The 25,293-nt window shown below is 44.4% G+C and overlaps 1 protein-coding gene across 1 annotated transcript in view; it reads right to left on the minus strand.

Moving 5' to 3' along the window:
* LOC139279611 (mucin-6-like) overlaps positions 1-25,293 on the minus strand; it is an 838,525-nt gene that overhangs the window by 118,114 nt on the left and 695,118 nt on the right. Inside the window, exon 47 of the mRNA XM_070898726.1 lies at positions 11,022-11,048. Within this exon, the coding sequence (XP_070754827.1) occupies positions 11,022-11,048 (27 nt within the window). The remainder of the gene's footprint in view (positions 1-11,021; positions 11,049-25,293) is intronic.

Raw genomic sequence — 25,293 nt, forward strand, 5'->3', positions numbered from 1 at the left:
TATGACAGCAATTACCACAAATGTAAATCATGCTCTGCCAATGGTCAGCTTACAGTAGATTATTTTAAGGCCCATTTGACCTTGTTTGAAACATAGAAACATAGAAAATAGGTGCAGGAGTAGGCCATTCGGCCCTTCGAGCGTGCACCACCATTCGATAAGATCATGGCTGATCATTCCCTCGGAACCCCTTTCCTGCTTTCTCTCCATACCCCTTGATCCCCTTTGCAATAAGGACCATATCTAACTCCCTCGTGAATATATTCAATGAACTGGCATCAACAACTCTCTGCGGTAGGGAATTCCACAGGTTAACAACTCTGAGTGAAGAGGTTTCTCCTCATCTCAGTCCTAAATGTCCTACCCCTTATCCTAAGACTGTGACCCCTGGTTGTGGACTTCCCCAACATCGGGAACAATCTACCCACATCTAAACTGTCCCGTCCCATCAGAATCTTGTATGTTTCTATGAGATCCCTTCTAAACTCCAAAGTATAAAGGCCCAGTTGATCCAGTCTCTCCTCATATGTCAGTCCAGCCATCCCGGGAATCAGTCTGTTGATCCTTCGCTGCAATAGCAAGAACGTCCTTCCTCAGATTAGGAGACCAAAACTGAATACAATATTCCAGGTGAGGCCTCATGAAGGCCCTGTACAATTGCAGTAAGACCTCCCTGCTCCTATATTCAAATCCCCTAGCTATGAAGGCCAACATACCATTTGCCTTCTTCACTGCCTGCTGTACCTGTATGCCAACTTTAAGTGACTGCTGAACCATGATACCCAGGTCGCGTTGCACCTCCCCTTTTCCTAATCTGCTACCATTCAGATAATATTCTGTCTTCGCATTTTTGCCCATGTCATGAGGTCTGTTCATTTAAATAATCCATGTCCACGCCGATGCACATTGCTCGATCGTATTGATCCCTGGGTATCCAGTGGCCCAACAGCTCTTCAATGGTTCCTGAGATATTGTCACTTAAAAATAGTTGGCCGTATGGGGAAGTGTGGGTAGCAGTGAAAATGTCTCAAAATGAAAGATATTTAAACTTTGAAAATCACTTTTGTTAACCTGATGGATTGTGTTAGTGTGCTTTTTCTGGAAAAGGAGAATTCAAATTTGAATTAACTTTAAATGAAAGTAGATTGTTGCCAAGGCACTTATTTAAAGATGAAATGGGAAAGTCACTAACTAATTTCCTACACATAGCTGTATAATACAAGCAACTAATGGTCGAATGTTGGAACTGCCAAAACAGAGAGCTACAGAAAGTAAAGTGAGCGGAACAGGTTCGAGGGGCTGAATGCCCTTCTCTTGTTCCTTTTTGAAGTACAACAGCTGGTAGTTTCCATACCCAATCCTATAGAGGCAGATCTCATGGTTTAAACCTTGGCCATGTGCACAGTCCCGCTGACTTGTGAAATGTCATGGACGCAGCGATATTAAATATTTGGTGACCACACCTATGCCCCTGGCCTGTGTATAGGGAGCGTACTGACTGTTTGTTAACTCCTCTTTGGCAAGTCTGAGAAGTTGCTGTTTCTTTGCTCGATTGTGTGCACTGAGGGCTGTCAGTTCCGCATGACGTGAGAGGCAGACGGAAGTAAAATGGGGGTGGAAGCAAAAGGTAGGAAGGAGAGAAGCAAGAATGGAGGGCAGAGAAATCAAGGCCAAAAATCAAAAAGGGCCACATTACAACATAGTTCTAAAAAGGCAAAGAGTGTTAAAAAAAAACAAGCCTGAAGGCTCTGAGTCTCAATGCGAGGAACATTCGTAATAAGGTGGATGAATTAACTGCTCAGATAGCTGTTAATGGATATTGGGATATTGGGTACTTGGGATTACGGAGACATGGCTCCAAGGTAACCAAGGCTGGGAATTCAACATCCAGTGCTATTCAATATTCAGGAAGGAGAGACAGGAAGGAAAAGGAGGTGGAGTAGCGTTACTGGTTAAAGAGGAGATTAACAAAATAGTAAGGAAGGACATTAGTGTGGATGATGTGGAATCTATATGGGTAGAGCTGCGAAACACCAAAGGGCAGAAAAAATTAGTGGGAGTTGTGTGCAGACCACCAAACAGTAGTAGGAATGGCATCAAACAGGAAATTAGGGATGCATGCAATAAGGGTACAGCAGTTATCATAGGTGACTTTAATCTGCATATTGATTGGGCTAACCAAGCTGGTAGCAATACTATGGAGGTGGATTTCCTGGAGTTTATAAGGGATGGTTTTCGAGACTAATATGTCGAGGAACCAACTAGAGAGCAGGTCATCCTAGATTGGATCTTGTGTAACGAGAGAGGATTAATTAGCAATCTGGTCGCGCGGGGCCCATTGGGGACGAGTGACTATAATATGGTAGAATTCTTCATTAAGATGGAGAGTGACACAGTTAATTCAGTGACTAGGGTCCTGAACGTAAATAAAGAAAACTTCGACGGTATGAGACGTGAATTGGCTAGGATAGACTGGAGAATGAAGGGTTGAGGGTGGATAGTCAATGGCAGACATTTAAATATCACATGGAGGAACTACAACAATTGTACATCCCTGTGTGACATAAGAATAAAAAAGGGGAGGTGGCTCAACCGTGGCGAACAAGGGAAATCAGGGAAAGTGTTAAATCCAAGGAAGAGGCATATAAATTAGCCAGAAAAAGCAGCAAAGCTGAGGACTGGGAGAAATTTAACATTCAGCAGAGGAGGACTAAGGGTTTAATTAGGAGGGGGAAAATAGAGAATGAGAGCAAGCTTGCATGGAACATAAAAACTGACTGCAAAAACTTCTATAGATATGTGAAGAGAAAAAGATTAGTGAAGACCAATGTAGGTCCCTTGCAGTCAGAATCAGAGGAATTCATAATGGGGAACAAAGAAATGGCAGACCAATTGAACAAATACTTTGGTTCTGTCTTCACTAAGGAATACATGAATAACCTCCCAAATATACTCTGGGACCGAGGGTCTAGCGAGAAGGAGGAACTGAGATAATTCCTTATTAGTCAAGAAATGGTGTTAGTGAAATTGAAGGGACTGAAGGCCGCTAAATCCCCAGAACCTGATAGTCTGCATCCCAAAGTATTAAGGAAGTTGCCCTAGAAATAGTGGATGCATTGGTAGTCATTTTCCAACATTCTATAGACTGTGGTTCAGTTCCTATGGATTAGAGGGTCACTGATGTAACCCCACTCTTTAAAAAATGGAGGGGGAGAGAAAGCAGGGAATTATAGACCAGATAGCCTGACATCGGTAATGGGGAAAATGTTGGAATCAATTATTAAAGATGTAATAGCAGCGCATTTGGGAAGCAGTGACAAGATAGGTCCAAGTCAGCATGGATTTATGAAAGAGAAATCATGCTTGACAAATCTTCTAGAATTTTTTGTGGATGTAATGAGTAGAGTGGACAAGGGAGAACCAGTGGATGTGATGTATTTGGACTTTCAAAACGCTTTTGACAAGGTCCCACACAAGAGATTGGTGTGCAAAATTAAAGCACATGGTATTGGGGGTAATGTACTGACGTGTATAGAGAACTGGTTGGCAGACAGGAAGCAAAGAGTGGGAATAAACGGGTCCTTTTCAGAATGGCAGGTAGTGACTAGTGGGGTGCCGCAGGGCTCAGTGCTGGGACCCCAGCTCTTTACAATATACATTAATGATTTAGACGAAGGAATTGAATGTAATACCTCCAAGTTTGCAGATGACACGAAGCAGGGTGGCAGTGTGAGCTGCGAGGAGGATGCTAGGGGGCTGTAGGGGGACTTAGACAGGTTAGTTGAATGGGCAAATGCATGACACATGCAGTATAATGTGGATAATTGTGAGGTTATCCACTTTGATTGCAAAAACAGGAAGGCAGATTATTATCTGAATGGTGACAGATTAATAAAAGAGGAGGTGTAACGCAAGACCTGCGTGTCATGCTACATCAGTCATTGAAAGTAGGCATTCAGGTACAGCAGGCAGTAAAGAAGGCAAATGGCATGATTGCCTTCATAGCGAGGGGATTTGAGAATAGGAGCAGGGAGGTCTTACTGCAGTTGTACAGGGCCTTGGTGAGACCACACCTTGAGTATTGTGTGCAGTTTTGGTCTCCAAATCTGAGGAAGGACATTCTTGCTATAGAGGGAGTGCAGCGAAGGTTCACCAGACTGATTCCCCGGATGCCAGGACTGACATATGAAGAAAGATTGGATCGACTAGGCTTATATTCACTGGAATTTAGAAGAATGAGAGGGGATCTCATAAAAACATATAAAATTCTGATGGGATTGGACAGGTTAGATGCGGGAAGAATGTCCCTGATGTTGGGGAAGTCCAGAACCAGGGGACACAGTATAAGGATAAGGGGTAAGCCATTTAAGACCGAGATGAGGAGAAAATTCTTCACTCAGAGAATTGTGAACCTGTGGAATTCTCTACCACATAAAGTTGTTGAGGCCAGTTTGTTAGATATATTCAAAAGGGAATTAGATGTGGCCCTTACGGCTAAAGGGATCAAGGGGAATGGAGACAAAGCAGGAATGCGGTACTGAAGTTGCATGATCAGCCATGATCTTATTGAATGGTGGTGCAGGCTCGAAGGGCCGAATGGCTTACACTGGCACATACTTTCATGATTCTATGTTTCAATGCCATGGCCGCAGCAATATTAAATATTTGGTAACCACAGCTATGACCCTGGTCCGGGTATAGGGAACGTACTGATGCCTGGGCTTCCAGTGACCCAGCATCTCTAAAAGGTCTCCCGAGATATTGCCACTTAAAAATGATTGGTAACTGACAAAGAATTGGGTCGAAGTCAAAACATCTCAATATCAAAGAAATTTCAGCGCTAACATCTGTCTTTACCTGGGGCATTATAGCGGGAAGGTTCTCCTGGAAAAGAGCAAATAACATTTGAATTAAGATTAAACAGGAAGGTGATTTTTGGACCCACACGGGATGAAAGAATAGTTGGAGAATACGCAAAATAATTTCCAAAACAAAACTGTACAACACAAACAACTAATGCTCGCTTGTTAGAACTGCTGAGCACCAGGAAATAATATTTGCGGAACAGGCTCAAGGGTGCAGAATGCCCTACTCATGTTCCAATGTGAAGCTCAATCGCCGGTAGTCTGGAAAAATTGCAAGAGACCAATGTGACCATGATTGATTCTGATCGAAGGCGCGAACCCGAGGCAACAGATCACACCTCTCTCATTTATTAGATTCTCTCACTGATCCAACCCTGGGCCAGTGGTCAATGACATCGCTCCTGAAATTTTGCTGAGCTACCACTGAACTCTTGCTGTAATTGTGGAGGGAGACTGGCAGAAATCTCAGAGAATCAGCATAACCAGTCATTTGGTCCTCACCTGAGTGTAAATTGAAAGTACTGTCCAGTTTATAACAACTAATAGCACAAATGTAATTTATGCCCGGCCAAAGGTAAGTTTACAGTAGATTATCACTTCTCAGTACAATGCCAGATCTCAGGGTGGATACCGCGTCCATGTACACAGTCCAGCTGACCTTGTGTGTTGTCATGATGTCAGCTCATTTCAATGATGTGTGTACACGCCTATGCACACTGGCCCGGGTATAGGGATCATATTGCTGCCTGGGCTTCCAGTGAGCCAGCAGCTCTTCAAGGACTCCCGAGCTACTGTCACATCAAAATGATTGGCCACACTGGGAAAAAGGTGTGGAGGTCAAAACATGCGGAAATCAGAGACATCAAACTCTGACTAACACGTTAATTTACCTGGTGGTTTGTAGGGGTTATGTTCTGCTGGAACAGAAGGAATGAGATTTTAATCAAAATGAAACAGGAAGAAGATTGTTGGACACAAACATGTTTAAAGAACAGATGGGAAAGACACAAAATAATTACATTCTCACATCTGTACAATCCAAGCCGCTAATGCTCGCTCGTTACGACTTCCAAAACATTGAGCAACAGAAAGTAGAAAGGTAGAAAATGCTCTAGTCTTATTCCTATGTGGAACTCAATAGCTGGTAGTCTGGATAAATGGCAAAAGACCAATGTGACCCATGATTGATTGTGATCGAATGAGCGAACCAGAAGCAACAGATCACACCTCTCTCATTTATTAGATTCTCTCACTAATCCAATCCTGGGCCAGTGGTCAATGGCACCATTCTGCTGAGCCACCACTTACCTGCTGCAATTGTGGAGGGAGACTGGCAGAAATCCCAGAGAATCAGCGTAACCCGTCATTTGGTCCTCGCCTGAATGTAAATTGTAAGCACTATCCTGCTTATGACAGCAATTACGACAAATGTAATTCATGCTCTGCCAAGAGTCATCTTACGGTAGATTACAGTAGATTATGGTAAAGCCCATTTGGCCTTGTGTGATGTCATGAGGTCTGCTCATTTAAATAATCCGTGTCCACGTCAATGCACATTGCTCAATCGTATTGATCCCTGGGGATCCAGTGACCCAGCAGCTCTTAAAGTGCTACTGAGATATTGTCACTTAAAAATAGTTGGGCGTACGGGGAAGAGTAGGTATAAGTCAAAATGTCTCAAAATCAAAGATATTTAAACTCTAAAAATCACTTTTTTAACCCGATTGACTGTAGTAGTGAGGTTCTTTTGGAAATGAAGATTTACAATTTGAATTAACTTTGAATCGAAGTAGATTATTGACGAGGCACTTAATAAAAGGAGAATTGGGAAAGTCACTAACTAATGTCCTACACATAGCTGTACAATACAAGCAACTAATGGTCACTCGTTAGAACTGCCAAAACAGAGCGCTACAGAAAGTAAAGTGAGCGGAACAGGTTCGAGGGGCTGAATGCCCTTCTCTTGTTCCTTTGTGAAGTACAATGGCTGGTAGTTTCCATACCCGATGGACACCAATCCTATAGAGGCAGATCTCAGGGTTTAAACCTTGACCATGTGCACAGTCCCGCCTACTGTGTGTGATGTCATGGTCGCAGCGATATTAAATATTTGGTGACCACACATGTGCCCCTGGCCCGGGTATAGGGAGCGTACTGACTGTTTGTTAACTCCTCTTTGGCAAGACTGAGTAGTTGCTGTTTCTTTGCTCGATTGTGTGCACTGAGTGCTGTCAGCTCTGCTTGACATGACTGGGTTTCCAGTGACCCAGCATCTCTTCAAAGTCTCCCGAGATATTGCCACTTAAAAATTATTGGCAACTGGCAAAAATTTGGATCGAATTCAAAACATCTCAATATGAAGGAAATTGCAGCACTAACATGTGTCTTTACCTGGGGGATTATACTGGGAAGGTTCTCCTGGAAAAGAGGAAATAACATTGAATTAAGATTAACCAGGAAGGTGATTGTTGCACACACACGGTATGAAAGAACAGATGGAGAATAGACAAAATAATTTCCAAAACAAAACGGTACAACACACACAACTAATGCTCGCTTGTTAGAACTGCTAGAGCACCAAGAAATAATATTTGCGGAACAGACTCGAGGGTGCAGAATGTCCTACTCTTGTTCCTATCTGAAGCTCAATCACCGATAGTCTGGATAAATGGCAAGAGACCAATCTGACCCATGATTGATTCTGATCGAAGGAGTGAACCAGAGGCAACAGATCACACCTCTCTCATTTATTCGATTCTCTCACTGATCCGATGCTGGGCCAGTGGTCAATGACATCGGTCCTGAAATTCTGCTGAGCCATCACTGAACTCCTGCTGTAATTGTGGAGGGAGACTGACAGAAATCCCAGAGAATCAGCGTAACCAGTCATTTGGTCCGCACCTGGGTATAAATTGTAAGTACTGTCCAGTTTATAACCACGAATACCACAAATGGAATTCATGCCCGGCCAAGGGTCAGCTTACGGTACATTATCACTGCTCAGTACAATGCCAGATCTCAGGGTGGAAACTGCATCCATGTACATAGTCCAGCTGATCCTGTGTGTTGTCTTGATGTCAGCTCATTTCAGTGATGTGTGTACACACCTATGCACACTGGCCCGGGTATAGGGATCATATTGCTGCCTGGGCTTCCAGTGAGCCAACAGCTCTTCAAGGACTCCCGAGCTACTCTCACCTCAAAATGATTGGCCACACTGGGAAAAATATATGGCGGTCAAAACGTGCAGAAATCAACGTCATAAAACTCTGAGTAACGCTTTACTTTATCTGGTACATTGTAGTGGGTAGGTTCTGCTGGAACAGAAGGAATAACATTTCAAATAACATTAAAGATGTAGGAGATTGTTGGAGTCACGTTTGAAGAACAGATGGGAAAACACTAAATCATTACATTCTCAAGACTGTACAATCCAAACCGTTAATGCTCGCTCATTCTGACTACCACAACATTGAGCAACAGAAAGTAATGCGTATGGAGCAAGCTCGGGGGTTTGAATAACCTAGTCTTGTTCCTCTAGGAAGTATAATGGTTGGCTTTCGAGAAACCATATAGACACCAATCTGACCCATGATTTCATTCTGATCAAAGCAGAGAATGAAACATGCAAATCACACCTCAGCAATTTCTTAGAATCATTCACTGATCCAATTCTGCGACAGTGGTAAATCACACCTCACGCATTTCTTAGAATCATTCACTGATTCAATCCTGGGACAGTGATAAATGCCCCTCAAATTCCGCTGGAGTTCTTTGAAGATGTAACGAGCAGGGTGGATAAGGGCGAACCAGTGGATGAGGTGTATTTGGATTTGAAGAAGGCATTCGATAAGGTGCCACATAAGAGGTTACTGCACAAAATAAAAGCTCACGGGGTTGGGGGTAATATATTACCTTGGACAGAGGTTTTGCTAACTGACAGAGAACAGACAGTCAGGATAAATGGATTATTTCCCCGTTGGCAAACACTTACTAGTGGGGTGCCGCAGGGATCGGTGCTGGGGCCTCAACTATTTACAATCTATATTAATGACTTGAATGAAGGGACCAAGTGTAATATAGCCACATTTGCTGATGATACAAAGATGGGTGGGAAAGCAAATTTTGTGGGGGACACAAAATATCTGCAAAGGGATATAGACAGGCTAAGTGAGTGGGCAAAAAATTGGCAGATGTAGTATAATGTGGAAAATTGCGAGGTTATCCATTTTAGCAGAAATAATAGAAAAGCAAATTACAATTTAAATGGGGAAAAATTGCAAAGTGCTACAGTACAGAGAGACCTGGGGGTCCTTGTGCATGAAACACAAAACGTTAGGATGCAAGCACAGCAAGTAATCGGGAAGGCAAATGGAATTTTGGCCTTTATTGCAAGGGGGATGGAGCATAAAAGCAGAGCAGTCTTGCTACAACTGTAGAGGATATTGTTCAGGCCACACCTAGAGTGCTGCGTGCAGTTTTGATCTCCCCATTTAAGGAGGGATATACTTGCATTGGCGGCAATTCAGAGAAGGTTCACTCGGTTGATTCTAGAGATGAGGGGTTTGACATGACGATAGGTTAAGTAGGTTGGGCCTATACACATTGGAGTTCAGCAGGATGAAAGGTGATCTTATGGAAACATATAAGACAATGAAGGGGCTCGACAAGGTGGATGCAGAGAGGATATTTCCACTCATTGGGGAAACTAAAACTAGGGGACATAGTCTCAGAACAAGGGACGGCCAATTTAAAACTGAATTGTGGAGAAATTTCTGCTCCCTGAGCGTTTAACATCGATGGAATTCTGTGCCCAGAGAGCTGTCGAGGCTGGGTCATTGAATATATTTAAGCTGGAGATAGACAGATTTTTGAGCGATAAGGGGAGTAAAGGGTTATGGGGAGCGGGCAGGGAAGTAGAGCTGAGTCCATGATCAGATCAGCAATGATCTTATTGAATGGCGGGTTAGGCTTGAGGGGCCAGGTGGCCTATTCCTGTTCCTATTTCGTAAGTTCTTATGTTTTAGAACCAAACGTAACAAATCACACCTCACGCATTTCTCAGAATCATTCACTGATCCACTCCTGGGACAGAGGTCAATGATCGGCTCTGAAATGGCGCTGTGCCATCACTCATCCTCTGCTGTAATTTTGGAGGAAGAATGGCAGAATTTCCAGAGTAACGGCATAAACAGTCATATGGTTTTCTCCTGAGTGTAAAATGTAAGTCACTGCCCAGTGTGTAACAGCCACTACAGCAAATATAATGAATGGTGTTATGGATCAGCGGGCAGTAGATCAGCCGCTCTCAGGACTGAGCCAGATCTCAACCGGCAAACCCCGCCCATTTGGCCTTGTGTGATGTCATGAGGTCTGCTCATTTAAATAATCCGTGTCCACGCTGATGCACACTGCTCCATCGTATTGATCCCTGGGGATCCAGTGACCCAGCAGCTCTTAAAGGGCTCCTGAGATACTGCCACTTAAATATAGTTGGACATATGGGAAAGAGTGGATAGAAGTCAAAATGTCCCGAAACCAATGCCATTCAAATTCCGACTGTCACTTTGTTTAACCTGATGGATTCAAATCGTGAGGTTCTTCTTGAAAAGGAGAATTAAATTTGAACTAACGTTGAAATGAATCAGATTGTTTACGAGACACTTATTTAATGAAGAAATGGGAAAGTCACCAACTAATTTCCTACACATAGTTTTACAATATAAACAGCGAATGGTCTCTCGTTAGAACTGCCAAAACTGAGAGCTACATAAAGTAAAGTGAGCGGAACAGGATCGAGGAGCTGAATGCCCTTCTCGTGTTCCTTTGTGAAGTACAATGGCTGGTAGTTTCCATACCAGATGGACACCAATCCTATTGAGGTAGATCTCAGGGTTTGCACCTTGACCATGTGCACAGTTCCGCTGACTGTGTGTGATGTCATGACCGCAGCGATATTAAATATTTGGTGACCACACCTATGCCCCTGGCCCGGGTATAGGGAGCGTACTGATGCCTGGGCTTCCGGTGACCCAGCATCTCGTAAAGGTCTCCCGAGTTATGGCCACTTAAAAATGATTGGCAACTGGGGAAGATTTGGGTCAAAGTCAAACGTCTCAATATCAAAGAAATTCCAGTGCTAACATGTGTCTTTACCTGGGGGATTATAGTGGGAAGGTTCTCCTGCAAAAGAAGAAATAACATTTGAATGAAGATTAAACAGGAAAGTGATTGTTGGACACACACGGGATGAAAGAACAGATGGAGAATACGCAAAATAATTTCCAAAACAAAACTACAACACACACAACTAATGCTCACTTGTTAGAATTGCTAGAGCACCAAGAAATAATATTTGTGGAACAGGTTCGAGTGTGCAGAATGCCCTACTCTTGTTCCTATGTGAAGCTCAATCGCCGGTAGTCTGGATAAATGGCAAGAGACCAATCTGACCCATGATTGATTCTGATCGAAGGAGCGAACCAGAGGCAACAGATCACACCTCTCTCATTCATTTGATTCTCTCACTGATCCAATCCTGGACCCGTGGTCAATGACATCGGCCCTGAAATTCTGCTGAGCCACCACTGAACTCCTGCCGTAATTGTGGAGGGAGATTGGCAGAAATCCCAGAGAATCAGCGTAACCAGTCATTTGGTCCTCACCCGAGTGTAAATTGTAAGTACTGTACAGTTTATAACAACTAATACCACAAATGTAATTCATGCTCTGCCAAGCTTGAGCTTATGGCAAATTTATCACTTCTCAGTACAATGCCAGATCTCAGGATGTAAACCGCGTCCGTGTACACAGTCGAGCTGACCTTGTGTGTTGTCATGATGTCAGCTCATTTCAATGTAATGTGTGCACGCCTATGCCGCTGGCCCAGGTATAGGATCATATTGCTGCCTGGGCTTCCAGTGAGCCAGCAGCTCTTCAAGGACTCTCGAACTACTGTCACATCAAAATGCTTGGCCATACTGGGAAACAGGTGTGGAGGACAAAACGTGCAGAAATCAACGTCATCAAACTCTAACTGACACGTTACTTTACCTGGTACATTGTAGTGGGTAGGTTCTGCTGGAACAGAAGGAATAACATTTCAATTAACATTCAACAGGAACTAGATTGTTCGAACCACGTGTTTGAAGAACAGATGGGAAAGACACTGAATCTTGACATTCTCAAATCTGTACAATCCGAATGCTCGCTCGGTCCGACTACCACAACATTGAGCAACAGAAAGTAAAGCGTGTGGATCAGGCTCCAGAGTTTGAATGACCTACTCATGTTCCTCTAGGAAGTACAATGGCTGGCTTTCTCGAGACCATACAGACACCAATCTGACCCATGATTTCATTCTGATCGAAGCACAGAATGAAACATGCTAAAATACAGCTCGCTCATTTTTTAGAATCATTCACTGATCCACTCCAGCGTAACGGCATAAACAGCCATATGGTCTTCTCCTGAGAGTAAAATATAATTCACTGTCCAGTTTATAACAGCCACTACAGCAAATATAATGAATGGTGTTAAGGATCAGCGGGCGGTGGATCAGCTCTCAGGACTGAGCCAGATCTCAGCCTGCAAACCCCGCCCATTTGACCTAGTGTGATGTCATGAAGTCTGCTCCGGGTTTAGACATGTTCGATGCAGGAAGAATGTTCCCAATGTTGGGGAAGTCCAGAACCAAGGGTCACAGTTTAAGGATAAGGGGTAAGCCATTTAGGACCGAGATGAGGAGAAACTTCTTCACCCAGAGAGTGGTGAACCTGTGGAATTCTCCGCCACAGAAAGTTGTTGAAGCCAATTCACTAAATATATTCAAAAAGGAGTTAGATATAGTCCTTACTACTCGGGGGATCAAGGGGTATGGCGAGAAAGCAGGAATGGGGTACTGAGGTTGCATGTTCAGCCATGAACTCATTGAATGGCGGTGCATGCTCGAAGGACCGAATGGCCTATCATGCACCTATTTTCTATGTTTCTATGCTCATTTAAATAATCCGTGTCTACGCCGATGCATACTACTCGATCGTATTGATCCCTGGGGATCCCGTGATCCAGCAGCTCTTAAAGGAATCCCGAGGTACTGTAACTTAAACATAGTTGGCCGTATGGGGAAGAGTAGGTCCAAGTCAAAATGTCACAAAATCAAAGATATTTAAATTCTGAAAATCACTTTTTTTAACCTGATGGATTGTAGTCGTTAGGTTCTTCTGGAAAATGAGAATTAAAATTTGAATTAATTTTGAATGGAAGTAGATTGTTGACTAGTCAATTATTTGAACAAGAAATGGGAAAATCACTAGCTAATGTCCTACACATAGCTGTGCAATACAAGCAACTAATGGTCGCTCGTTAGAACTGCCAAAACTGAGAGCTACAGAAAGTAAAGTGAGCGGAACAGGTTCGAGGGGCTGAATGCCCTTCTCTTGTTCCTTTGTGAAGTACAATGGCTGGTAGTTTCCATACCCGATGGACACCAATCCTATAGAGGCAGATCTCAGGGTTTAAACCTTGACCATGTGCACAGTCCCGCCTACTGTGTGTGATGTCATGGCCGCAGCGATATTAAATATTTGGTGACCACACCAATGCCCCTGGCCCGGGTATAGGGGGCGTACTGACTGTTTGTTAACTCCTCTTTGGCAAGTCTGAGAAGTTGCTGTTGCTTTGCTCGATTGTGTGCACTGAGGGTTGTCAGCTCAGCTTGACATGACTGGGTTTCTAGAGACCCAGCGTCTCTTCAAAGTCTCCCGAGATATTGTCACTTAAACATGATTGGCAACTAGCGAAGATTTGGATGGAATTCAAACCGTCTCAATATCGAAGAAATTCCAGCACTAACATGTGTCTTTACCTGGGGGATTATAGTGGGAAGGTTCTCCTGGAAAAGAAGAAATAACATTTGAATTAAGATTAAACAGGAAGCTGATTGTTGGACATATACGGGATGAAATTACAGATGGAAAATACACAAAATAATTTCCAAAACAAAACTGTACAACACACACAACTAATGCTCGCTTGTTAGAACTGCTGGAGCACCAAGAAATGACATTTGCTGAACAGACTTGAGCATGCAGAATGCCCTACTCTTGTTCCTATGTGAAGCTCAATCGCCGGTAGTCTGGATAAATGGCAAGAGGCTAATGTGACCATGATTGATTCTGATCGAAGGAACGAACCAGAGGCAACAGATCACACCTCCCTCATTTATTAGATTCTTTCACTGATTCGATCCTGGGCCAGTGGTCAGTGACATCGGTCCTGAAATTCTGCTGAGCCAGCACTGAACTGCTACCGTAATTGCGGAGTGATCCAGGCAGAAATCCCAGAGAATCAGCGTAACCCGTCATTTGGTCCTCACCCGAGTGTAAATTGTAAGTCCTGTCCAGTTTATAACAACTAATATCACAAATGTAATTCATGCCCGGCCAAGGGTGAGCTTACGGTAGATTATCACTTCTCAGTACAATGCCAGATCTCAGGGTGTAAACCTCATCCATGTACACAGTCCAGCTGACCTTGTGTGTTGTCATGATGTCAGCTCATTTCAATGATGTGTGTACACGCCTATGGACACTGGCCCAGGTATAGGGATCATATTGCTGCCTGGGCTTCCAGTGAGCCAGCAGCTCTTCAAGGACTCCCGAGCTACTGTCACATCAGAATGATTGGCCACACTAGGAAAAAGGTGTGGAGGTCAAAACGTGCGGAAATCAGAGACATCAAACTCTGACTAACACGTTACTTTACCTGGTACATTGTAGTGGGTAGGTTCTGCTGGAACAGAAGGAATAACATTTCGATTAACATTAAACAGGAAGGAGATTGTTGGAGTCACATGTTTGAAGAACTGTTGGGAAATACACTCAATAATTACATCGTCAAATCTGTACAACCCATGGAAACATAGAAAATAGGTGCAGGAGTAGGCCATTCGGTCCTTCGAGCCTGCACCACCATTCAATAAGATCATGGCTGATCATTCCCTCCGTACCCCTTTCCTGCTTTCTCTCCATACCTCTTGATCCCTTTAGCCATAAGTGCCATATCTAATTCCCTCTTGAATATATCCAATGAACTGGCATCAACAACTCTCTGCGGTAGAGAATTTCACAGGTTAACAACTCTCTAAGTGAAGAAGTTTCTGCTCATCTCGGTCCTAAATGGCTTACCCCTTATCCCTTATCCTTAGACTGGTTCTGGACTTCCCCAACATCAGCAAAATTCTTCGTGCATCTACCCTGTTCAGTCCCTTCAGTTTTTTTATGTTTCTATGAGATCCCCTCTCATTGTTCTAAACTCCAGTGAATACAGGCCCAGTCGATCCAGTCTCTCCTCATATGTCAGTCCTGCCATCCCAGGAATCAGCATGGTGAACCATTGCTGCACTCCCTCAATAGCAAGAATGTCCTTCCTCACATTAGGAGACAAAACTGAACTCAATATTCCAAGTGAGGCTGGGAGGAGTTAAACGAACATGGCAGGGGGATGGGAACCTATGCAGGGAGACAGAAGGGAATAACATGGAGACAGAAGCAAAAAATAGAAAGGATAAGAGTAAAAATGGAAGGCAGAGAAACCCAAGGCAAAAAACAAAAAGGGCCACTTTACAGCAGAATTCTAAAGGGTCAAAGTGTTAAAAAGACAAGCCGGAAAGGCTCTGTGCCTCAATGCGAGGAGTATTCGGAATAAGGTGGACGAATTAACTGCACAGATAGCAGTTAACGGGTATGATGTGATTGGCATCACAGAGACATGGCTCCAGGGTGACTCAACACTCAACATCCACGGGTATTCAACATTTAGGAAGGATAGACAGAGAGGAAAAGGAGGCGGAGTGGCATTGCTGGTTAAAGAGGAAATTAATGCAATAGTAAGGAAAGACATTGGCTTGGATGATGTGGAATCGGTATGGGTGGAGCGCGGAATACCAAAGGGCAGAAAACGCTAGTGGGAGTTGTGCACAGACCACCAAACAGAGGTTGGGGACAGCATCAAACAAGAAATTATGGATGTGTGCAATAAAGGTACAGCAGTTATATGGGCGACTTTAATTTACATATAGATTGGGCTAACCAAACTGGCAGCAATGCGGTGGAGGAGGATTTCCTACAGTGTATTAGAGATGGTTTTCTTGACCAATATGTCGAGGAACCAACTAATGAGCTGGCCATCCTAGACTGGGTGATGTGTAACGAGAAGGGACTAATTAGCAATCTTGTTGTGCGAGGCCCCTTGGGGAAGAGTGACCATAATATGGTAAAATTCTTTATTAAGATGGAGAGTGACACAGTTATTTCAGAAACTAGGATCCTAGCCTTAAGGAAAACTAACTTCGACAGCATGAGGCGCGAATTGGCTAGAATAGACTGGCAAATGTTACTTAAAGGGTTGACGGTGGATAGGCAATGGCAAACATTTATAGATCACATGGATGAACTTCAACAGTTGTACATCCCTGTCTGGAGTAAAAATAAAACAGGGAAGTTGGCTCAACCGTGGCTAACAAGGGAAATTAAGGATAGTGTTAGATCCAAGGAAGTGGCATATAAATTGGCCAGAAAAAGCAGCAAATCTGAGAACTGGGAGAAATTTAGAATTCAGCAGAGGAGGACAAAGGGTTTAATTAGGAGGGGGAAAATAGAGTACGAGAGGAAGCTTGCCGGGAACATATAAACTGACTGCAAAAGCTTTTATAGATATGTGAAGAGAAAAAGATTAGTGAAGACGAAAGTAGGTCCCTTGCAGTCGGACTCAGGTGAATTAATAATGGGAACAAAGAAATGGCAGACCAATTGTACAAATACTTTGGTTCTGTCTTCACGAAGGAAGATACAAATAACCTTCCAGATGTACTAGGGGACCGAGGGTCTAGTGAGAAGGAGGAACTGATGGATATCCTTATTAGGCGGGAAATTGTGTTGGGGAAATTGATGGGATTGAAGGCTGATAAATCCCCGGGACCTGATTGTCTGCATCCCAGAGTACTTAAGGAGGTGGCCTTAGAAATAATGGATGCATTGGTGATCATTTTCCAACAGTCTATCGACTCTGGATCAGTTCCTATGGACTGGACGGTAAGCTAGTGTAACACCACTTTTTAAGAAAGGAGGGAGAGAGAAAACGGGTAATTATAGACCGGTTAGTCTGACATCAGTAGTGGGGAAAATGTTGGAGTCAATTATTAAGGATGAAATAGCAGCGCATTTGGAGAGCAGTGACAGGATCAGTCCAAGTCAGCACAGATTTGTGAAAGGGAAATCATGCTTGACAAATCTTCTGGAATTTTTTGAGGATGTAACTCGTAGAGTGGACAAGGGAGAACCAATGGATGTAGTGTATTTGGACTTTGAAAAGGCATTTGACAAGGTCCCACATAAGAGATTGGTATGCAAAATCAAAGCACATTGTATTAAGGGTAATGTACTGGCGTGGATAGAGAATTGGTTGGCAGACAGGAAGCAAAGAGTCGGGATAAATGGGTCCTTTTCGGAATGGGAGGCAGTGACTAGTGGAGTGCCACAGCTCTTTACATTATACATTAATGATTTGGATAAGGGAATTGAGTGTAATATCTCCAAGTTTGCAGATGACACTAAACTGGATGGTGGTGTGAGCTGTGAGGAGGATGCTAAGAGGCTGAAGGGTGATTTGGACAGGTTGGGTGAGTGGGAAAATGCATGGCAGATGCAGTATAATGTGGATAAATGTGAGGTTATCCACTTTGGTGGCAGAAACACGAGGGCAGAGCATTATCTGAATGGTGACAGATTATGAAAAGGGGAGGTGCAACGAAACCTAGGTGTCATGGTTCATCAGTCATTGAAAGTTGGCATGCAGGTGCAGCAGGTGGTGAAGAAGGCAAATAGCATGTTGGCCTTCATAAAAGGGGATTTGAGTATAGGAGCAGGGAGGTCTTACTGCTATTGTACAGGGCCTTGGTGAGGCCTCACCTGGAATAGTGTTCAGTTTTGGTTTCCTAATCTGAGGAAGGATGTTCTTGCTATTGTGGGGGTGCAGCGAAGGTTCACCATACTGATTCCAGGGATGGCTGGACTGACATATGGGGAGAGACTGGATCAACTGGGCCTTTATACACTGGAGTTTAGAAGGATGAGAGGGATCTCATAGAAACGTATAAGATTCTGATGGGACAGGTTAGATGCGGGAAGAATGTTCCCAATGTTGGGGAAGTCCAGAAGCAGGGGACACAGTCTTAGAATAAGCAGTTGGCCATTTAGGACTGAGATGAGGAGGAACTTCTTCATTCAGAGAGTTGTTAACCTGTGGAATTCCCTGCCGCAGAGAGTCGTTGATGCCAGTTCATTGGATATATTCAAGAGGGAGTTAGATATAGCCCTTACGGCTAAGGGGATCAAGGGGTGTGGAGAGAAAGCGGGAAAGGGGTACTGAGGTGAATGATTAGCCATGATCATATTGAATGGTGGTGCAGGCACGAAGGGCCAAATGGCCTACCCCTGCACCTATTTTCTATGTTTCTATGTTTCACCAATACCATGTACAATTGCAGTACGACCTCCCTGCTCCTATATTCAAAGTTCCTAGCTATGAAGGCCAACATGCCATTTGTCTTCTTCACCACCTGCTGTACCTGCATGCCAACTTTCAATGACTGATGTACCATGGCACCCAGGTCTCGTTGCACCTCCCCTTTTCCTAATCTGCCGCCATTCAGATAATATTCTGCCCTCGTGTTTTTGCCACCAAAGTGGATAACCTCACATTTATCCACATTATACTACAGCTGCCATGCATTTGCCCACTCAACTAACCTGTCCAAGTCACCCTGCAGCCTCTTCGCATCCTCCTCGCTGCTCACACCGATAATGCTCGCTCGTTCCAACTGCCACAACATTGAGCAACAGAAAGTAAAGCGTGTGGATCAGGCTCAAGTGTTTGAAAGACTTATTCTTGTTCCTCTCGGAAGTTTTCTCAAGACCATATAGACACCAATCTGACCCATGATTTCATTCTGATCGAAGCAGTGAACAAAACATGCTAAATCATACCTCACTCATTTTTAGAATCACTCAGTGATCCACTCCAGCTTAATGGCATGAACAGCAATATGGTCATCTCGTGAGTGTGAAATGTAAGTCACTGCTCAGTGTATAACAGCCACTACAGCAAATATAATGAATGGTGCTAAGAATCAGCGGGCGGTGGATCAGCCGCTCTCAGGACTGAGCCAGATCCCAGCCTGCAAACCCCACTCATTGGCCTTGTGTGATGTCATGATATCTGCTCATTTAAATAATGCATGTCCACGCCGATGCACACTGCTCGAACGTATTGATCCCTGGGGATCCAGTGACCCAGCAGATCTTAAAGGGATCCTGAGATACTGCCACTTAAATAGAGTTGGCTGTATAGGGAAGAGTTGGTAGAAGTCAAAATGTCTCAAAATCAAAGATATTTAAACTCTGAAAATCACTTTTTTAACCTGATGGACAGTAGTAGTGAGGTTGTTCTGGAAAAGGAGAATTAAAATTTGAATTAACTTTGAATGGAAGTCTGTAACTCATCATCTTCATAGGTGGTCCCTCGAAGTGAGGATGACTTGCTTCCATGCCAAAAAGGGATGAGTTCACAGATGTTTCAATGAAGGTCCTAATATTCCAGATTCTGAACTAAATCCTGAAGGGTGGAAGATGCCTGTGTTGGACTTTTTTTAACGTGTGGTGGCCGTTGCACACCAGCCACCACACGGGCTTGACAGAGCTAGGTCTTGGTCCAGTGGCAAGGGTTAACCAAGACGACTGGAGACCAGCTCTGCTGCACGGACCTAGTGCACACACATATCGCAGTGTGGGCTGGGCTGTGCTGCCCCTGGCCCCACGCTTCTTCTAAGTCCCAAACTCACGCCTCTCCTGGGCCCCGTCACTTCCCACTACAAAATCTTCCCACTCCTTCGCCCCTCCTGCTGTGCCTGCCCGCACTGCATTCAGCGACCTGGCTTCGCAGCCCTCGCCCTCCTGCAGCAGCATGCGCTGCTCCCTGCAGTGGTATGCTGCCACACGCTGCTCCCTCCAATGGCCCTGGCCTGCTGAGCAACATGCGGCGGCTCAGCCTGGAAATCTGCATGGTCCCAGCCTGCAAGACCATCAGCAGGCCAGGGCTATTAGAGGGAGCAGCGTGCAGCGGCCCAACCCGGAAATCTCTAACTAATTTCCTACACATAGCTGTACAACACAAGCAACTAATGGTCACTCGTTAGAACTGCCAAAACAGAGAGCTACAGAGAGTAAAGTGAGCGGAACAGGTTCGAGGGGCTGAATGCCCTTCTCTTGTTCCTTTGTGAATTACAATGGCTGGTAGTTTCCATACCCGATGGACACCAATCCTATAGAGGCAGATCTCAGGGCTTAGACCTTGACCATGTGCACAGTCCCGATGACTGTGTGCGGCAGTCGGAGGAGCAGTGGCTGGAGGAGGAACTGCGGCAGCCTATAAAGGCCCAGCAGGAGTCCGGGAGTCGGCGGCAGTCGGAAGAGCAGCGGACGGAGGAGGAGCAGCAGCCTATAAAGGCCCAGCAGGAGTCCGGGGATCAGTGGCAGTCAGAGGAGCAGCGGCCGGAGGAGGAGCAGCAGCGAGCTGCAGCAGGGTCAAAAGTAAGAAAGAAATAAAAAGTAATCGAAGGGTGACGTCACAGCCAAGGGGGTAAGTGATTGGCTGGTTGAGTGGTGAGTAGTTTTCTTTTTCTTTATCTTTTTTCTTGTTCTTAGCAGTAAGAAACCTTTGGCATTGTTGCCAAATTAAGTAATTTAAGGGTTATGTCATGGTTTGAGAGCCCAGACCCGTGTCATGCTCCTCCTGTGCTATGTGGGAAGTCAGGGACGCTTCCGGTGTCCCTGAAGACTACATGTGCAGGAAGTGTGTCCTGCTGCAGACCGCATTGCGGCACTGGAGCTGCGCATGGATTCACTCTGGAGCATTCGTGATACTGAGGATGTCGTGAATAGCACGTTTAGTGAGTTGGTCACACCGCAGGTAAAGGTTACACAGGCATATAAGGAGTGGGTGACCATCAGGAAAAGCAGTGGAAGGAAGGCAGTGCAGGGGTCCCTTACAGGCATATCCCTCCAAAACAGATACACCACCTTGGGTACTGTTGGGGGAGATGACTCATCAGGGGAAGGCAGCAGCAGCCAAGTCCATGGCACCAGGGGTGGCTCTGCTGCACAGGAGGGCAGGAGTAAGAGTGGGGGAACTAGAGTGATAGGGGATTCTATTGTAAGGGGAATTGATAGGCGTTTCTGCGAACGGCAATTAGACTCCAGGATGGTATGTTGCCTCCCTGGTGCAAGGGTCAAGGATGTCTCGGAGCGGCTATAGCTCATTCTGGAGGGGGCGGATGAACAGCCAGCTGTCGTGGTACATATAAGTACCAACAATATAGGTAAAAAAATGGGATGAGGCCCTACAAGCTGAATTTAGGGACCTAGGTGTTAAATTAAAAATAGGATCTCAAAGGTAGTAATCTCAGGATTGCTACCAGTGCCACGTGCTAGTCAGAGTAGGAATTGCAGGATAGCTCAGCTCGGCTTGAGGAATGGTGCAAGGGGAAGGGATTCAAATTCCTGGGACATTGGAACTGGTTCTGGTGGAGGTGGGACCAGTACAAAGCAGACTGGGCAGGACCGGAACCGATGTCCTAGGCGGAGTGTTGCTAGTGCCGTTGGGGATGCTTTAAACGAACAAGGCAGGGGGATAGGAATCTATGCAGGGAGGTAGAGGGAAGTAAAATGGGGTGGAAGCAAAAGGTAGGAAGGAGAGAAGCAAGAATGGAGGGCAGAGAAATCAAGGGCAAAAATCAAAAAGGGCCACATTACAACATAATTCTAAAAAGACAAAGAGTGTTAAAAAAACAAGCCTGAAGGCTCTGAGTCTCAATGCGAGGAGCATTCATAATAAGGTGGATGAATTAACTGCTGTTAACGGATATTGGGATATTGGGTACTTGGGATTACGGAGACATGGCTCCAAGGTAACCAAGGCTGGGAACTCAACATCCAGGGTATTCAATATTCAGGAAGGATAGACAGGAAGGAAAAGGAGGTGGGGTAGCATTACTGGTTAAAGAGGAGATTAACGCAATAGTAAGGAAGGATTTTAGTGTGGCTGATGTGGAGTCTATATGGGTAGAGCTGTGAAACACCAAAGGGCAGAAAACATTTGTGGGAGTAGTGTACAGACCACCAAACAGTAGTAGGGAGGTTGGTGATGGCAACAAACATGAAATTAAGGATGCGTGCAACAAGGGTAGAGCAGGTATCATGGATGACTTTAATCTGCATATTGATTGGGCTAACCAAACTGGTAGCAATACTATGGAGGTAGATTTCCTGGAGTTTATAAGGGATGGTTTTCTAGACTAATATGTCGAGGAACCAACTAGAGAGCAGGCCATCCTAGACTGGGTGTTGTGTAACGAGAGAGGAATCATTAGCAATCTGGTCGTGCGGGGCCTCTTGGGGACGAGTGACCATAATATGGTAGATTTCTTCATTAAGATGGAGAGTGACACAGTTAATTCAGAGACTAGGGTCCTGAACTTAAATAAAGGAAACTTCGATGGTATGAGACGTGAATTGGCTAGGATAGACTGGAGAATTATACTTAATGGGCTGAGGGTGGATAGGCAATGGAGACATTTAAATATCACATGGATGAACTACAACAATTGTACATCCCTGTGTGGCGTAAGAAGAAAAAAAGGGAAGGTGGCTCAACCGTGGCTAACAAGGGAAATTAGGGAAAGTGTTAAATCCAAGGAAGAGGCATGTAATTTATAAATTGGCCAGAAAAAGCAGCAAACCTGAGGACTGGGAGAAATTTAACATTCAGCAGAGGAGTATAAGGGTTTAATTAGGAGGGGGAAAATAGAGCATGAGAGCAAGCTTGCAGGGAACATAAAAACTGACTGCAAAAGCTTCGATAGATATGTGAAGAGAAAAAGATTAGTGAAGACCAATGTAGGTCCCTTGCAGTCAGAATCAGAGGAATTCATAATGGGGAACAAAGAAATGGCAGACCAATTGAACAAATACTTTGGTTCTGTCTTCACTAAGGAATACATGAATAACCTCCCAAATATACTCGGGGACCGAGGGTCTAGCGAGAAGGAGGAACTGAGATAATTCCTTATTAGTCAGGAAATGGTGTTAGTGAAATTGAAGGGACTGAAGGCCGCTAAATCCCCAGAACCTGATAGTCTGCATCCCAAAGTATTAAGGAAGTTGCCCTAGAAATAGTGGATGCATTGGTAGTCATTTTCCAACATTCTATAGACTGTGGTTCAGTTCCTATGGATTAGAGGGTTACTGATGTAACCCCACTTTTAAAAAAAAAGAGGGAGAGAAAACAGGGAATTATAGACCAGTTAGCCTGACATCGGTAGTGGGGAAAATGTTGGAATCAATTATTAAAGATGTAATAGCAGCGCATTTGGGAAGCAGTGACAGGATCGGTCCAAGTCAGCATGGATTTATGAAAGGGACATCACGCTTGACAAATCTTCTAGAATTTTTTGAGGATGTAACTAGTAGAATTGATGTGGTGTATTTGGACATTCAAAACGCTTTTGACAAGGTCCCACACAAGAGATTGGTGTGCAAAATTAAGGCACATGGTATTGGGGGTAATGCATTGACATGGATAGAGAACTGGTTGGCAGACAGGAAGCAAAGAGTGGGAATAAACACATCCTTTTCAGAATCGCAGCCAGTGACTAGTGGGGTATTGCAGGGTTCAGTGCTGGGACCCCAGCTATTTACAATATACATTAATGATTTAGACGAAGGAATTGAATGTAATATCTCCAAGTTTGCAGATGACACTAAGCTGGGTGGCAGTGTGAGCTGCGAGGAGGATGCTAGGGGGCTGTAGGGGGACTTGGACAGGTTAGTTGAATGGGCAAATGCATGGCACATGCAGTATAATGTGGATAATTGTGAGGTTATCCACTTTGGTTGTAAAAACAGGAAGGCTGATTTTTTCTGAATGGTGACAGATTAGGAAAGGGGGAGGTGGATCGAGAGCTGGGTGTCATGGTACATCAGTCATTGAAGGTAGGCATTCAGGTACAGCAGGCAGTAAAGAAGGTAAATGGCATGATGGCCTTTATAGCAAGGGGATTTGAGTATAGGAGCAGGGAGGTCTTACTGCAGTTGTACAGGGCCTTGGTGAGACCAAACCTTGAGTATTGTGTGCAGTTTTGGCCTCCTAACCTGAGGAAGGACATTCTTGCTATAGATGGTGTGCAGAGAAGGTTCACCAGACTGATTCCCAGGATGCCAGGAATGACATATGAAGAAAGGCTGGATCGAATAGGCTTATATTCACTGGAATTTAGAAGAATGAGAGGGGATCTCATCGAAACATATACAATTCTGACGGGATTGGACAGGTTAGATGCGCGAAGAATGTTCCCGATGTCGGGGAAGTCCAGAACCAGGGGTCACAGTCTAAGGATAAGGGGTAAGCCATTTTAGACCGAGATGAGGAGAAACTTCTTCACTCAGAGAATTGTGAACCTGTGGAATTCTCTACCACCTAAAGTTGTTGAGGCCAGTTCGTTAGATATATTCAAAAGGGAGTTAGATGTGGCCCTTACGGCTAAAGGGATCAAGGGGTATGGAGAGAAAGCAGGAATGGGGTACTGAAGTTGCATGATCAGCAATGATCTTATTGAATGGTGGTGCAGGCTCGAAGGGCCGAATGGCTTACACCTGCACCTACTTTCTATGTTTCTATGTTTCAATGTCATGGCCGCAGCAATATTAAATATTTGGTAACCACAGCTATGCCCCTGGCCCGGGTATAGGGAGCGTAGTGATGCCTGGACTTCCAGTGACCCAGCCTCTTGTAAAGGTCTCCCGAGATATTGCCACTTAAAAATTATTGGTAATTAGCGAAGATTTTGATCAAAGTCAAAATGTCTCAATATCAAAGAAATGTCAGCGCTAACATGTGTCTTTACCTGGGGGATTATAGTGGGAAGGTTCTCCTGGAAAAGAAGAAATAACATTTGAATGCTGATTAAACAGGAAGGTGATTGCTGGACACACACGGAATGAAAGAACAGATGGAAACTACACAAAATAATTTCCAAAACAAAACTGTACAACACATACAACTAATGCTCGCTTGTTAGAACTGCTAGAGCAAATAATATTTGCGGAATAGACTCGAGGGTGCAGAATGCCCTACTCTTGTTCCTATGTGAAGCTCAATCGCCGGTAGTCTGGATAAATGACAAGAGACCAATCTGACCCATGATTGATTCTGATCGAAGGACCGAACCAGAGGCAACAGATCACATCTCTCTCATTTATTAGATTCTCTCACTGATCCAATCCTGGGCCAGTGGTCAATGACATCGGTCCTGAAA

Source organism: Pristiophorus japonicus, chromosome 14 (assembly GCF_044704955.1).
Source record: "Pristiophorus japonicus isolate sPriJap1 chromosome 14, sPriJap1.hap1, whole genome shotgun sequence".
In the NCBI taxonomy this organism is placed as follows: domain Eukaryota; kingdom Metazoa; phylum Chordata; class Chondrichthyes; family Pristiophoridae; genus Pristiophorus; species Pristiophorus japonicus.